The 15,974-nt window shown below is 41.5% G+C and overlaps 2 protein-coding genes across 2 annotated transcripts in view; both read left to right on the forward strand.

The window, feature by feature from the left end:
• The window catches only part of LOC132144884 (uncharacterized), a 199,482-nt gene extending 192,090 nt beyond the window's left edge, over window positions 1-7,392 (forward strand). Inside the window, exons 3-4 of the mRNA XM_059555434.1 lie at window positions 5,295-5,921; window positions 7,257-7,392. Of these exons, the coding sequence (XP_059411417.1) occupies window positions 5,295-5,921; window positions 7,257-7,392 (763 nt within the window). The remainder of the gene's footprint in view (window positions 1-5,294; window positions 5,922-7,256) is intronic.
• A 3,857-nt stretch (window positions 7,393-11,249) lies between these two features.
• The window catches only part of LOC132144885 (perforin-1-like), a 33,906-nt gene continuing 29,181 nt past the window's right edge, over window positions 11,250-15,974 (forward strand). The window contains exon 1 of the mRNA XM_059555435.1: window positions 11,250-11,528. Coding sequence (XP_059411418.1) covers window positions 11,250-11,528 — 279 coding nt within the window. The remainder of the gene's footprint in view (window positions 11,529-15,974) is intronic.

Here is a 15,974-nt window from a genome sequence, read left to right on the forward strand (position 1 = left end):
CCTATCCTCTTGCATTCTTCTTTTATGCTGTAAAGGCAGTTCCACACTTGTCCATATAGACCTGAAAATTAACTGTATTGGAAGTCTTTTTTTGCAACTCTTGCAAACGCTAATTTTCATTTAGACATTAAGCTAAGAAAGTCACAGGTTAAAAAATCTTTATTCTGTGTTGTCACAACAAATTTTCACACTTGGTGTAGGCACTCATCACCCTGTTCTGTCAAAACAACCCCACAGAATTAGTACTTTTGCGTGAACTGTTTGTTGAAGTTTGTGCATTTTTTTTTCATTCCTTAAAATGCAATGAAAATGAGCCCTGTATATGCTCTTAAATATGCTCTTAAATTTAAAGCAGTGCATTTTTAAGGTAAAAACCCTACAAGTAATATATCTATATATTGCCCAACAACCATTATTCTGACTGAACAATAAATCACTAATTTTAGGCGAATATAAGAGTAATTATTGCCAGTTTCATACATGCATTCATTCATAATCTTTGATATTTAAAATGGGGGAAGCTGTACATCCTGATTATGCTCCAGAAATATCATAATCTGTTGAATGAGATAATAAGACAAAATCTTGAGGGTACTGTCCTAATGACGAGCTGTTGTACCTCTAAAGGTACAATTTTTGAAAAACTTTGCCATATGTTCTAGGAAAAATTTGAGTCTGAGTTCCTGTTTTGTTTCTTTAGCTCAAGCAACATGATCCCAACCCCATGGAATGCATAAACCAGTTTAAATCAGTTATGCATTCCCCTGGAATTAAACCCAATGGGTGAACTATGCCTTTAAGAAACAAATGCTGATGATGATTGTGTTAACATATATGTGAGGCTTTTCACAACTGATATGAATATCACAACTTTATACAGCTGAGAACGTTTATTAACACCAGCAGTTAAAATATCACAGGTTCAGTTCGAGACTGAAGACAATGAAGACTATATTACTATTTTTGTACATGCAATGTACCGCTGATGGTGAGTCATAGCGACAAAGAGCTTGTAAAACAAGAGGTTGAAAAAAGAATGAGGAGAAAAAAAAGAGCATTTTTGATGACTACTTTATTATATTATATATGTTGGTATTTATTGATATGTTGTATATATTTTCCACTTGTCCTGACCATCAGCTGTTAAGCAGCAGACCAAACAAAGACATTTAGGTATTAAAATGCCTAAAAATATATAACAACAACTTCAAAAAGGAGGCCAAAAAGTATAGTGTTCCTGGTTTAATGCTACCCAGGAAGTACTGTATGTGGGCTGATGGTGAGAATGCCATTAACAATGATGAGTCTAAAAAACACCCAACTTAGGTTAGCATTATCATATTTCCACTTGTATTATTGTTAGTTGTATTACATATGTTCAATATGAGACTTTTTATTATGGTTAATGTGAAATATATTCTCTGTCCATGTAAATGGTCTGACCCATTAAGACCAGTTCTCGCCAGGAAAAATAACTTTAAATATACGTGCAAACAGTAATTAAGGGGCCAAGCACAAAGGCAAAATGAAGAGATAAGCAAGCATGATGGGGTCTGGCCCCTTGTACTCATACAGTCTTTAGAAGTGTGAAGGACTCTGTCTTCAGTCTCTGTCAACTGACTGAACTTTAAATTTGACTCATAGCCTTTATTTAGCATACTGATCTCACTATGGGGTTTAACTGCTTAAGGTACTAAGTATGGAGAGATCAAGGAGTTATTACTAGGCACTGCTAAGTGGTTTTGAAATTATTTAGTCAAATTAATTCTGTCGAGTCTCTGCAGAAATGATAATAAAGGCCATAGCAGGCTTTCATTTAGGACTGGGCTGACCCATTTGAGGTTTTATCAAAAGTAAGTCAGAGAAGGACCTCATCCTTTTGAGAATGGGTGACCACAGAGGCACGAAACACTTAAGGGGAATTCTCAACCACATCACCAACAATGATATTACCTTTCACAAAAAAAAAAAAAAAGTAAATTTAGGCCACAGTCACACAGCAACAGAATACAGTTGCCGTCCTCAATATGGTTACGTTCATACAAAATACGGTTATTGATGAGAGTAACAATTGCAATTTTATAAATTCACACCTGTCATTTTTCAGGGCTCACATGTGGATGAAGTACCTGAAAGAAAAACTTAAGTAAAAGTACAGATATCTCACCAGAAAATGACTTTGGTAAAATTGGGGTCACTGTAGAATATTACTTGAGTAAAAAACATTAAAGTATTTGATATTTACTGTGCTTAAGTATGAAAAGCATTTTTTTAAAAATATTATACGTATTGAAAGTAAAAGTACAAGTAAATGCAAAATGTAAAGGGAGCAAATAGATATAAAAAAAATGTTCATACATATTTTCAGCAGCAAGACTGTGTTCAGTTTTAACTCTTTCTTTCATTTCGTATCTTTGGGTAAACATAAAAAGCTTACCCATAAGAAGCTTACTTACTCTCTCTTATTCCAACATAAGAAAACATTCCTGGAATTTGTATCTGAAGTGGCATTGGCATTTAGATGTATTTACACAGTTTAATGTATAGCTCAGAGGGGACATGGATGCATTTAACCTACAGTTACAAATGCATAAATAATGCCTTGTTTTAAATATACAATTTTGAAGACAGATATTTGTAATGATTTAAAACATGAAAAAATAGTTAAAATGTTCAATTAAAATTGCTAGTAGATATCAGCTAGTGACTATTAACTATTGAGTAAATTCAGCCGATTCATTCAAACGACTGATTCACTCAGGAACAAAGCATTAGACTGTGTTAAATGGGTGGCTGACCTTTTTTTCTTTTTTCTTTTTTCTTTTTTAAATGCTATTGCTCATGTTAGCTTTTAATATAAGTTTTTATCTTCAAGCACAATCTATGATCTCAAAGTTTCTGTGGAATGGTAAAAGGGCCAGAATTAAATCGACCACATTACAACGCCCTAAGATAGAAGGTGGACTGGCACTCCCAAACTTAAAATTTTATCATTGGGCTTTTCAAGTTCGAGCATTACGTAACTGGGCGGATGAGAACTCCATGGTGCCCTGGAGGGTAATAGAGGAAGCACTAGCAGTATCCCACAGATTGCAGGATCGTTTATATATTAAACATAAGCATCGGAAATTAAATGAAAGATTTGGAAACATTATATCATATTCCCTTTTAGTTTGGAGTAAAGTAGAGAAACTTCTTGGTGATGTGCCACAATATCATACATTATCTCCGCTTTGGAACAACTCACTCATTTTAACTGCAGGAAAACCCTTTATATTTATTCCTTGGGCGTCTAGGGGGATTAACACTTTAGGGAATATTTATGATTATAATGGCCTTCTCTCCTTCCAGCAATTACACCAGAGGTTTGACATCCCAGGTTCTTCATTTTTCCTTTATTTAAGATTACGTTCATCATTGATGGCTTGTGGTATTAAGTGTGATGCTCAAATAAACTCTCATTTTCTATCAGATTGGTTTAACAACAGCCAGTGCACTCAGGGATGGTTTACCAAGATATACAATGCACTCATAAATTCACTTAGTAAAATATTACCCATTGAGGGGATTTGGGACAGGGAGCTCAATAAAACAGGTTCTCAACCAGACTGACACAGGATTTGGTCAAATATAAATAACACATCTCGGAATTTAAGTCATCAATTGATCAACTTCAAAGTAATTCATAGATCGTATGCCACTCCTTACAAACTGTCACGTTTATGAACTTTTGGTTTCCTTATTTGGTCATCTTCCTTTTCTTGTTTTAGTTAATTGATTGATCCTCACCTGTCCCCAGTTCCCTCATCACCTGTGTGTTTAAATACCTGGTCTGTTTAGTTCTCCCTTGTCCGTGATTATTGTCGATGTTTAGCGTTATTGAGATGTTGATCGTTGTTGATGTGTTAGTTGAATGTATGCTTAATGTAATCTTGTTAATATAGTCTGTACCTCCTTTGTCTTCAGTAAAAACTCCTTATTTGTTCCAGATCCTCTTCTCTCCCTTTGTTTTACGTTTAGCACTACCTCACCTGTAACAGAATCACGGACCACAACAGTTTAGTTATATTAGCGGCGTTTTTTCTTTCATTTATTTTTTGCTTTTTTTTCCTCCTCTCCCGGAATGGCCATCCCAGCAGTCCGTCTCCTATGCCTGGAGCAACTGGACCGTTCGCTGGAGGACCATACCAGGGACTTTTTAGATCTGGCGTGCCTTACCCACTTCCCCAGCCTACCAGCGAACGGTCCCCGAGAGGATTTCGCCACTTTTGTGGAGTGGGTGCTGGAGAAAAATGGATCGTCATGGACCATCTGCACCGCTGAGGACGATATCTCCAGCCGCACTCCTGACCCAGAGACCAGCCAGCCACCATCTCGATACACGGAGCCTGAGCCCACCGCAGCCGCAGAGCCCGAGCCATCCTCTGACAGGAAGCAGGATCTCGAGAGCGCGACTGACCAGGTGTGTGAGCAGGGCAACACCGTGCATCGTGGGAGTCCTCGTGGAGATCGAGGGCGTGGAGGAAAGCCCTGCCCACACTCCTGCGACTGAGGGTGAGCTGTATTCGGTCTCGGGAAATATGGAGCAACTTATGGATCTAATGGACTGGTCTATGGAGGTAATCCCTAATCTTCCTGTTTCTCCGCTGGTTCCGTCCAGCCCTGATCCCCCTGTATACCCTCTCAGTCTCCCACTCCTACCTCCTCCAGTCAGTTCCTATGCTTCATTTCCGCTGGTTCTGCCCAGCTATGAATTTTCTGTTTTTCCGCTGGTTCCGCCCAGCCCTGAATTTTCTGTTTCTCCGCTGGTTCCGCCCAGCTATGAATTTTCTGTTTCTCCGCTGGTTCCGCCCAGCTATGAATTTTCTGTCTCTCCGCTGGTTCCGCCCAGCTATGAATTTTCTGTTTCTCCGCTGGTTCCGTCCAGCTATGAATTTTCTGTTTCTCCGCTGGTTCCGTCCAGCTCTGAATTTTTTGTCTCTCCGCTGGTTCCGCCCAGCTCTGAATTTCCTGTCTCCGCTGGTTCCGCCCAGCTCTGAATTTCCTGTGTCTCCGCTGGTTCCGCCAAGCTCTGAATTTCCTGTGTCCCCGCTGGTTCCGCCCAGCTCTGAATTTCCTGTATCCCCGCTGGTTCCGCCCAGCTCTAAATTTTCTGTGTCTCCCGTATTCCCTCCCAGCCTCCCTCTCCCACCTCCTCCTAAACCTGCCAGTCCTTCTGCTCCACTTCTGCTGGTTCCGTCCAGCCCTGATCCTCCTGTGTTTCCTCCCATCCTTCCTCTCTCTCCTCCTCCTAGACCAGCCAGTTCCTCGTCATCCCTGCTGGTGCCAGTCAGTCCCGCAGCTCACCCTCAGTCCGCGCCATCTGGGTGCGATGGTTCGACGCTGGACTGCCAGTCTCCAGCTCCGCCTTGGCGCGTTAAGGCCCTGTCTCCGCCTCCAGCCTCCGAGCCCTGGACTCCTCCTCGGTCCTTCGACCCAGCGGCTCCGCCTTGGCTCTTAGCTCCCTCGTCTCCATCGTGGACTGTCATCCCACCTACTCCACCGGGCTCCCTCGTCCCTCCGGCTCCACCTTGGTCAGTCGTCGACCATCCGCCGCCTCGGGACTCCACTTTTCTAGTTCCACCTCTTCACTCCATCCCTCCGGCTCTGTCAGGCTCCTCCTTCCCTCTGGTTCCACCTCCATCCTCGGTCGCTCCGGCTCCACGTCGGTCTTCCAGGACCCCGCCTCCGCCTTGGTCGCCTGAGCCTTCTGCTCCACCTAGGCCCTCCGGATCCTCGACGTCACCCTGGCTCTGTGGATGTGCTGCTCCATCTTGGGCTCCTCACCCACCGGTGCAGTCTCCGCCTGTCGGCCCCCTGGTGTCGTCGACCCCTCCTTCACCATGGCTCCTCCCGCCGTCGACTCCACCATGGATCACCTGGTGTCCTGGCTGGTCTCTGGTGGACCATCTGGCTCCTCCTGCTCCGGGCTCCTCCCTGGCTCCTCCCTCCATCCACTCCGCCCTGGTCCCTAGCTCCATGCTTCCTCGTCACCTGCTCCTGGCCTGCTCCTGGCCCGCCTCCAGAACCCCCACCCTCCCTCCGCTGGTATTCCTCTTGTGGTGCGAGGACGCACCTTTCCGGGAGGGGGCGAACTGTCACGTTTATGAACTTTTGGTTTCCTTATTTGGTCATCTTCCTTTTCTTGTTTTAGTTAATTGATTGATCCTCACCTGTCCCCAGTTCCCTCATCACCTGTGCGTTTAAATACCTGGTCTGTTTAGTTCTCCCTTGTCCGTGATTATTGTCGATGTTTAGCGTTATTGAGATGTTGATCGTTGTTGATGTGTTAGTTGAATGTATGCTTAATGTAATCTTGTTAATATAGTCTGTACCTCCTGTGTCTTCAGTAAAAACTCCTTATTTGTTCCAGATCCTCTTCTCTCCCTTTGTTTTACGTTTAGCACTACCTCACCTGTAACACAAACGTTATAGAATGGGTTTACTGTCAACTCCTAATTGTACTTTATGTCCGAGTTCTTCTGTTGGGACAGTTTTGCATATGTTTTGGGAATGTGTGAAAGTGAACACGTTATGGACTCATGTATGTGACATTATGGGTAAAATACTCGGGACTACCATAGTTCCAGATCCTTTTTATGTTTGTTAAATGATGACACCATTTGGAATTTTAAAGTAACAGATAGGAGAATGCTATTTTGTGGCATTACAGCAGCGAAAAAAAACTATTCTAGAATATTGGTTTAAATTACAGAGATAAATTTACTGAAACACTGGTTGTTGAATGTGAGGACAGGAGGACAGACCAGACGAGAGGGTGCACGAACAACGGGCTTAATATGTGAAACATGGAAAACTGGATGAACGTGATGGAGATGGGATGGAAGGCGAAGCCGTACCGCAACAGGATTAATGATCTTAATAATACGAAAAGGCCCAATAAAACGGGGTGCCAGCTTACGGGAATCGGAATGTAATGGAAAGTTAGCAGTGGAAAGCCACACTCGCTGGCCACGAACGTAACGTGGACTCTTAATTCGGCACCTATTGGCAGCGATCCGCATGCGGGCGTTAGAGCGACAAAGTGCAGTTCTTACCCTCCTCCAAGTGCGCCTACAACGATCGATATAGGCGTGAACAGACGGTGAATTGGACGCTGAATTTGGACGAAAAATAAAGGAGGTTGATAGCCTCAATGGAAAGGAGAAAGACCTGTTGCAGAGGATGGGAGGGAATTGTGTGCATACTCTGTCCAGGCTAGCTGCTCAGACCATGACGCGGGACAACAATGAGCAAGGCTGCGGAGCATACGAGCAACAATTTGATTGGCGCGCTCGGCCTGCCCGTTGGTTTGTGGGTGAAACCCCGACGAGAGGCTGGCAGTTGCCATAATGAGACTTTGATTTTTTGACCAATCTCTCGACTCCCCACACGGCAGTCCCCACAACGTGAGGGGGGGCTATAGAGGCGAGAAAGGGCATCAGCCTTGACATTCTTAGAACCCGGACGATAGGAAATGGAGAAGTCGAAATGCATAAAAAATAGAGCCCAGCGGGCTTGGCGAGCGTTGAGTCTCTTAGCTGAACGTATGTATGTATCGAGATTACGATGGTCGGTCCATGCGATGAAAGGAGCAGAGGAGCCCTCCAACCAATGTCTCCACTCGCCTAGCGCCAACCTGACGGTGAGTAGTTTGCGGTTGCCTATATCGTAATTACGTTCAGCGGGCATAAGACGGTGAGAATAAAAGGAGCAGGGATGAACCTTCCCGTCCGTGGAGGAGCGTTGGGAAAGAATGGCCCCGACCTCAGAAGCGTCAACCTCGACGATAAATTGTTTCGAGACGTCGGGAGAGAGTAAGATAGGAGCGGAGGTAAAAAGCATCTTTAGCTGGTCAAAAGCCGCCTGGGCCGCCTCTGACCATCTGAACTTTTCCCCGGACACCGCAATCTGAGGTATTGTCTGAAAATTCGCCTCGGCTTAGAATGGCATTGTTAAATGTCAGATCAGTGGTAAATAAAACTGTTATTATAAATGACTTCTTCTCTTCGCGGGAATTTGATTTTTTTGTTCATTACAGAATCTTGGCTTACTACTGGGGGTCTTAGCCCTTTCTTTGAACTTTTACCTCTAAAATGTTTGTTCTTTAACTCACCTCATAAATCTGGTCGCGGTGGAGGCCTGGTTACTATTTTTAAAGACAAATTTTCTTGCTGCCAAATTATGATAAGTGATTATCAGAGTTTTGAGCTGTAGCTGTCTATACTGGACATGAATTTTTCACTTTTTGTAGCTCTGATATACCGCGCCCCGAAAAAGCAGAACACAAACTTTTTAAATGAGTTTGCAGACTTCCTGGGGGAATTTATACCAAAATATGACAAATTGTTGATCCTTGGCAATTTTAATGTACATGTATGCTGCACAGTGGATTCATTAGCTAAAGAATTTGTTGCTCTACTAAATGCATTTGATCTAGAACAACATGCGAATGTCCCCACTCATAAAATGGGACATACACTTGATCTGGTGCTATCATATGGCTTTTCACTGTCGGATCCTGAGGTGTCTGACAATGTGTTTTCTGATCATAAATCTGTCTTGTTTTCTGTTCCTTGGGTTTCTAATATTCCTAAATTCACTCAATGTACCCGTAAATCTCGATTAATCACCTCTACAACTAGCAAAGCCTTTTTATTAGCTTTCTGTGATGCTATTAAATCAGTAGATGTCAGTAAATGTGACTTGAGTGCAAAGGACCAGGCTTAACTCCCCATGTGTGGATGTCTTAGTTGCTCCTGTAACATCCACAAAACTTAAACCTAGATCTGAGCCTTGGATTGGTGAAAGCATACGCTCTCTGAGGCAGTGTTGTAGGAGAGCGGAGCGAATGTGGAAAAAGGACCGACTCCAAATTTCATTAGAAATTTTAAGAGACTCACTATCAAAATTTCAGAAGGCAGTGAGAGCAGCTAAATCCAAGTACTTTGCTGCAATCATTGAAAATAATTACCATAGACCTAAAACAGTTTATTATTTTTAACGCTGTTGTTAATCCAACTGTTCGTGAGTACCCAGATTCGTCAAAAACTATGTGTGATGACTTTATTAGATATTTTATAAATAAAATCAGTGATATCAGGTTAGGGATAGTCCCACCTGCGTTTGATCCTTCAATTTCTACTTTTGGTTCTGCTGAGTTGAACCAGTTTGAACCTATCTCTTTTATATAACTTCAAGAAATAGTGTGTCAGTTAAAGCCGTCTGGCTCCTCTATTGATGCTCTTCCACCATATTTCTTCAAACAAGTTTTTGATGCTTTGGGTCCTTATTTTGTGACCATGATAAATCGGTTTTTGGAAAGTAGTATTGTACCTGATGTGTTAAAACATGCCACAGTTTATCCCTTGCTAAAGAGGCCGAACTTAGATCCTTCTGTTTTAGCCAACTATAGACCCATTTCAAATTTGTCTTTTATTTCAATGATCTTAGAAAAAGTAGTTCTGCAACAACTAAAAAGCTTTCTGGATGAAAATAAGATCCTTGAAGTTTTTCAATCAGGTTTTAGAAAACACCACTCAACTGAGACTGCACTTTTGAAGGTTTTAAGTGATATTTTATTAACTGGTGACTCTGGGGATCATGCTGTGCTAGTGCTCCTAGACTTTAATGCTGCTTTTGACACTGTGGACCATGCCATCCTGCTAGCTCGTTTGGAACACAGTGTAGGCATAAAAGGAAGTGCTCTTGAATGGTTTAACTCTTATCTTTCAAATCGAAGTTTCAGAGTTAACATTGGTGAACACTCTTTTGAGGAAGCTACCTTGTCGTGTGGTGTTCCCCAGGGCTCCATTTTAGCTCCTATTCTTTTTTCACTGTATATGCTCCCTTTGGGTTCTATTTTTAGAAAGCATCGCCTGTCGTTTCATTGCTATGCAGACGATACTCAAATCTATTTGCCCTCAAAACAGAGTTCAATTGGTTTGAAGCACTTATGTCTTGCCTGTCTGATGTGAAAGCCTGGTTGTCTTTAAAGTTTTTTAATTTTAATGAGAGTAAAAATTAATTGAAGTAATTGTTAAAAATTAAAAAGTAATTGTGTTTGGTCCATCAAATTCTTTTACTGTGCCTAAAGTAACCCTAGGCGATAAAAATTTATCTGTGAAGCCTTGGGTAAAAAATCTGGGTATTATCTTCGATGATGGTCTAAAGTTTGACAAACAGATAAATTCAGCGGTTAAATCATGTTTCTTTCAGCTTCGACTACTAGCAAAAGTTCCGTTTGAGAGTTTCGTGTTCTGAGTTAAGTTTTGTAACGCCGTCTGACCTCGTCTGCGCGTTCAACTTCAACCAGCGCACACAACTCTGCAGCTTCAGCCAACGCCCCACCACGGGCCTTCCCAAGACATCACTTCAGCGAATACTGAACTTCCAGCCAATCAGCGACAACTGTGTAGGTAACCCTGTGTAGGTTAGGCCAATAGTTTAATTTTAGTTATGTTATTAGTGATTGAGTAGCCTACTAATGCAAGAGTACATGTGTGCAGAATTGAATTATGTTTTATTGATATTGAGATATGTAGTTATTTCAGGTTTAACCTGTTAACCTGCACCCCGATGCCAGCATCCTCAACACCCCTCAACTCGCACGTGTTAATGTTTATGAATAGATTAAATGAAACGGGACAAATTTAATCTTGACGAACAATATATCATTATTAAGATCTAAGCCTCAAGCATCGACGGCAGATCGCTGTTTTTCAATGGAATGCTTATAAAGTCTGTATTTCCTAGATTTGTGTAAGCAGTACCTATCAAAACATGAAGAATGAAAATGCAGTACATACCAGATTCGTCGTAATAATGAGTCATAAACACATCCAAAGCTGTAAATCCTGGTTTAGTTAGGAAGTTAAAGGTCCACTAAATGACATCTCATGGAGCTTGTTTAGTCCAACAAAGCAATAACGTTGTAATATGGATCACAATTCCTTTGTTTACGTTTCAGTTCTTCAGCGACAGAACTGTTTGTGTCCATTATGGAATAACGGCATATTGGTAGTAAAAAAACAGCATGGTTTTGCAGCGTAAGGAGTCACAAACAGAATGAGAAAATCAGCAAAGAAAAAACTGAAATAAAAGCGAAAGATAGTTTATTTGAATTCTGGCGCTCTCTTGTGATGGCTTGTGACGAGGCAATAACAAGGCAAGTGGTCCTGCTCTAGTTGACAGTTCCCTGGGAAGACCGGATGGAGGAGGCTTTTGAGAGGAAGAGGGCCAAGTACGAGGAGCTGGCAGGCGAATGCCAAAGCAGGGGGTGGAGGACCCGATGCAATCACATTGAGGATGGGTGTAGAAGATTCATCAGCCAGTCACTCATCAGGGCTGCCAAGATGCTTAGAGTAAAGAGACTGCACATCAGGAAAGCTGTCAAGAACATCATGGATGCCGCCGAAAAGGCATCAAGGTGGCTGTGGATCAAGCAGGGTGATCTGTGGATCACACAAGCTACTCAGACACAAGCCAGGGTCTGATCAGCCCTGGCTGGATCGCTTAGGCGAGGGTATATGATGTTGTGAGACCCGAAAAACCCAATGAACCAAGGATATGTAAGGGAAACAGGTCAATTTAGCTCAAAGGGAATCATTTAAGATTTTAAAGGGAATTTGAACAGAATCACTGTTTCACGGCTGATCACTGAGACGCCCTGCGATTCACTGAACGAGCCGTTTAACATCAAATCTGCGCTGGATATTAATATCCAAAGAATAGTGAAAACACTATCAATTAGCACAGTAACAAGATCGGCAGTTTAAGACATTAACTTTTAAGCACAAAACACAAGATACTTCTCTTTTCAATATGAATAAGGCTTTATTAGATAAATCTAAGACATATAAACTAATCTAACACATAAACGCACGCACTCACACATTCACACAAGTTGCAGGAAGATCGAAAGTTAGGGAAAGATAAGTTTAAGAGAATGGAAATGTGGAATCCCAAGTTTACAGCAATATGTTAAATTGCATGAGCATGAACAGCCATCAATCACTTAATCAACCCTCACATTGAGTTCCTCAATGAGGTTAAAATTATATTAGATACACCAGCACAAATGTCTGAAGGTACATTAATTGCCTGTGTAAAGTTGTCGCTGATTGGCTGGAAGTTCAGTATTCGTTGAAGTGATGTCTTGGGAAGGCCCGTGGTGGGGCGTTGGCTGAAAGTGCAGAGTTGTGTGTGCTGGTTGAAGTTGAACGTGCAGACTAGGTCAGACGGCGTTACAAAACTTAACTCAGAACACGAAACTCTCAAACGGAAAAGAAAAGAAATAAAGTTTGACGAGACTATGTGGTGTTTCTTCTCATCGTGGCTAAGTAGCAGCAGGCGTGCAGGCTGATCAGCATGCTGGAACCGCGCTCAAAGAACAGTGATGACAAACAGCATGGCTAAAAGCTAAAGCTAAGAAGCAAAGCTAAAAGCTGGCATGACTAATAGCAGAAGCTAAACGCTAGAGACTAAAAGCAGGATTTTATGGTGTCCTGGGTATTTAAACTGGCCTGTTGGCCACACCTCAAATGTTTTCTTGACCAATCAGATATTGTCTTGCCTCGGGGGCATCATAAATCATATGTTTATCTTACCAAGCATGTGGTCCGAATTTTCCCGCTCTTGCAGGGTATAATTTTGGACATGATTCCTATAACATATTTATGATACATTTGAGAAATATTTGATTGTCAGGACTATTTCAAGCCAACAGTTTCCATCACACACATACCAAACATGATTATGAATCCTTAAGTTATCCCATAGTTATTAAAAGACATACACAATAAGTAATTAAAACATGATAGTCAAATGTGTGGGTTACCTATAAATGAATATGGAATTAAGCGATGGACTGATTCATTTATAAGTCTTTTTGAGTTCATTCTGGTCCATATATATGTACAAAAGACAGTTTATTTGCCATTCTTTTGACAAAGACTTCTGTGGAGACCAGAGGTTCAAAGCCCCCTTCCCCCTTAGGAATTTCAGTCTGTGTCTGCTAGGTGGGGGGAAGTCAATGGAAGTGTTTAACTCTCATGGGTTTACATGTGATGTCCAGTGTTGCATTTCAATTACGAACAACAAATTTGACAAATCTCTTCTCCGAATTGAAATTGTCAATAATTGTTCTAGTGGTGTTAATGTTGAAAGCTGTTCTGTGAAAGCTTTGGTTGGTTGGTTATCTTGCTTGGGACTTGTGGCACATAATGTTTTATGACTTCCTGTTGCCTTACTGAGGAATTCAGCTCGTGTTTCAGCCACAGCCCTGATCGACTCTTTAATTTGTCTGGTTCGAGTCATTTCTGCTACAGATACATCACTGATGATGTGTCTGAGTTGCACCAGAGGTGTATTTCAATAACTGCATTAAATTATTTAGGGCTCATGCATGCATCGTTATATATTCTCAGTACCACCTGATGCACAGCGGAGATCTTTCTGCCCGCTTTAAATCAGAAACATTTTAAGAACATTTTATGTTGTGTAGTTGGTTTCATGCAATGTGTTTATGCGGTTTAAGGTTAAAAAAACACATTATTTTCCACATAATGTACAATATTGTTACTCCTCTATGCCCCACCTCTATGAAACGCATCAATTTTGTTCTGAAAAGCGAGGTGTACACTGATTGGCTAGCTATCCAGTGTGTTGTGATTGGTTGAACACCTCAAGCGTGAGACGTAAATATTACGCCCTTTACCATACTGTGTTGATGTCTCCCGGCACGACGAGACAAAACCAATAAAACCCATTACAAACGAGGCATTTGTTGTGTCCTGTAGGGACCTAATTACTGATTATAATGACTTATAATGTCTTTTTACATGTTTTGCTGCGTATCATGCTGCGTAAACATAAAACCTGTCTGTATTTGTGATTGGAGAAATGACAAACAACAATAACTACTCTGCACTGCTCAAAACTCGCGTTTGAATCATCAGTGGCAAATTCATTAAACATACTTATAGGCAGTGAGTCAGAAGCACCAGACTGTCCTTGAAAAGTTGGAATTGCCCCACTTTATAGAAACGGACTTTGTGCACAGGCGCATTGTAGAAACAATCCTCCATAAAATGCATTGCACACTTCTGAATATTTAAGTTGAACTGTTCTAAACTGTGTTGTAAAATACAGCTTAACCACTGATTTCTAGTTGTGTCTAGGGGTGTTTGTTCCATCTTGATTTGTTTATGTTCATACCATGTGTTCAGATATATGGTTGTCCATATGAATACATTACTTGTGTCTCCTTTGATGGGCATACATTCATGTATGTTATGCTGTATGTGCAACAGAAACAGACAACATGTCTGTGAATGTATTGGCAGTCACAATTCTCTGTACTTGCTCTGCAGCAGCAGCACCAATAATAATCATAAGAAGCAACAGTAATAAAAAAAAATACAAAGTTCTCTCATGAATCTCTGGGAGTGGTGTGGGCAGATAGGTCCTAACCTTTATTTGCTAGTAATGACACCTTTATATACACAGCGGAGCTGACTCTGTTGCATCAGCAGTCGATGAGCTTGCTGCTTAATTAACATTCAAATATGTGGCCAGTGTTTGGTGTAGCAGTTTGCAGTGTACTTTCAGAAACCCTGCTACAGGTAATTTCATGTATGTTATATGTGCAGCAGCAACAGCATGTCTTATTCACAGCAGCATGTCTGTGGATGTATTGGCAGTAACAAATCTCTGTATTTGCTTTGCAGCAGAAATAAAAATCAACAGTAGCAACAACAACATAGAATATCTATTCTGCTAAGACCAAATACATTAACATTTACATGTCCATTACCATGCCAGTCTGCAGAGAGTTGTCATGAAAGAAATTTATTAATTTTGAAATATTATAATTAGAAGTTATTATATGTCAATGGTACAGTGGTCTATTTTTATCTATGAATCTGCCATGTGTAATCTGGAGCCCTCACTGCTTATGGTTATATGAAGCACTCAGAATGCTGATGTTGTTTTTTTTTGTTTGCAGCCTATGTGTGTGTCAGCACTCAGCAGCAGTGGTACGAAAGGATAACTGGAGGGCTTTGAAGCCATTGCCCAAGCTAGTGTGAAGTCTCTGCAAGACGTTCTGCAAACTGAGCAGCAAAATATCTCTGCTTTGAATGTAAAAAGCAAAAACCTGAAAACTCCTGGCCGGGACATGTCCCGTATGAACATTGCATATTGGCCACCCTATGACTGCGCCCAGCTACAGATGTTGCCAGGCATGTTGTTCTGTATGCTTTGCCAGCACAGGCCCTTGAACTTTTGGAATTTGTGTATGGTTCCGTAGAAGATCAAGTTGAGATGCAATTGAAGTTCAAGGGCTCTGCAGAACCAGGAAAAAACAAAACATTAATCTACTTGCATCATCTCCATCTGATGTCTAGTGCCACATTCAGATGAGGTGTTGCTACAGAAGCTAAACAGAGTTATTGTGTTCTGTAGTGTATCAGACCTGAACCAAACAAATTAAACATTTGATCAGGACCATGGTTGAAACATGAGGAGCCGAATTCCTCAGAAAGGCAACAGGATGTTGTAAATCAATTCCTAGTGCCACAAGTCAGAAGCAAGTCCACTAACCAACCAACTCTTTCACAGAACATCTTTCAACATTAACACCATTAGAATAATTATTGACAATTTCAATTCAGAGAAGAGATTGTCAAATTTGGCGCAAGTAATCAAGATTGATGGTCAAAGAGATGCACAGCCTGACACACATCACATGTAAACCCATGAGAGTAAACAAGATCGTTGGATTGACAACCCCCACCCCCCCCCACCCCACCTAGTAGAACCATACTGAAATTCCTAAGGGGACCTTTTAACCTCTGGTATCCACAGAACATCTTTATGTCAGAGAAACTGTCTTGTACAGCAACCTGTCCTCCAACCAATACGCTCGTATAGGT

Source organism: Carassius carassius, chromosome 8 (genome assembly GCF_963082965.1).
Source record: "Carassius carassius chromosome 8, fCarCar2.1, whole genome shotgun sequence".
Lineage (NCBI taxonomy): Eukaryota > Metazoa > Chordata > Actinopteri > Cypriniformes > Cyprinidae > Carassius > Carassius carassius.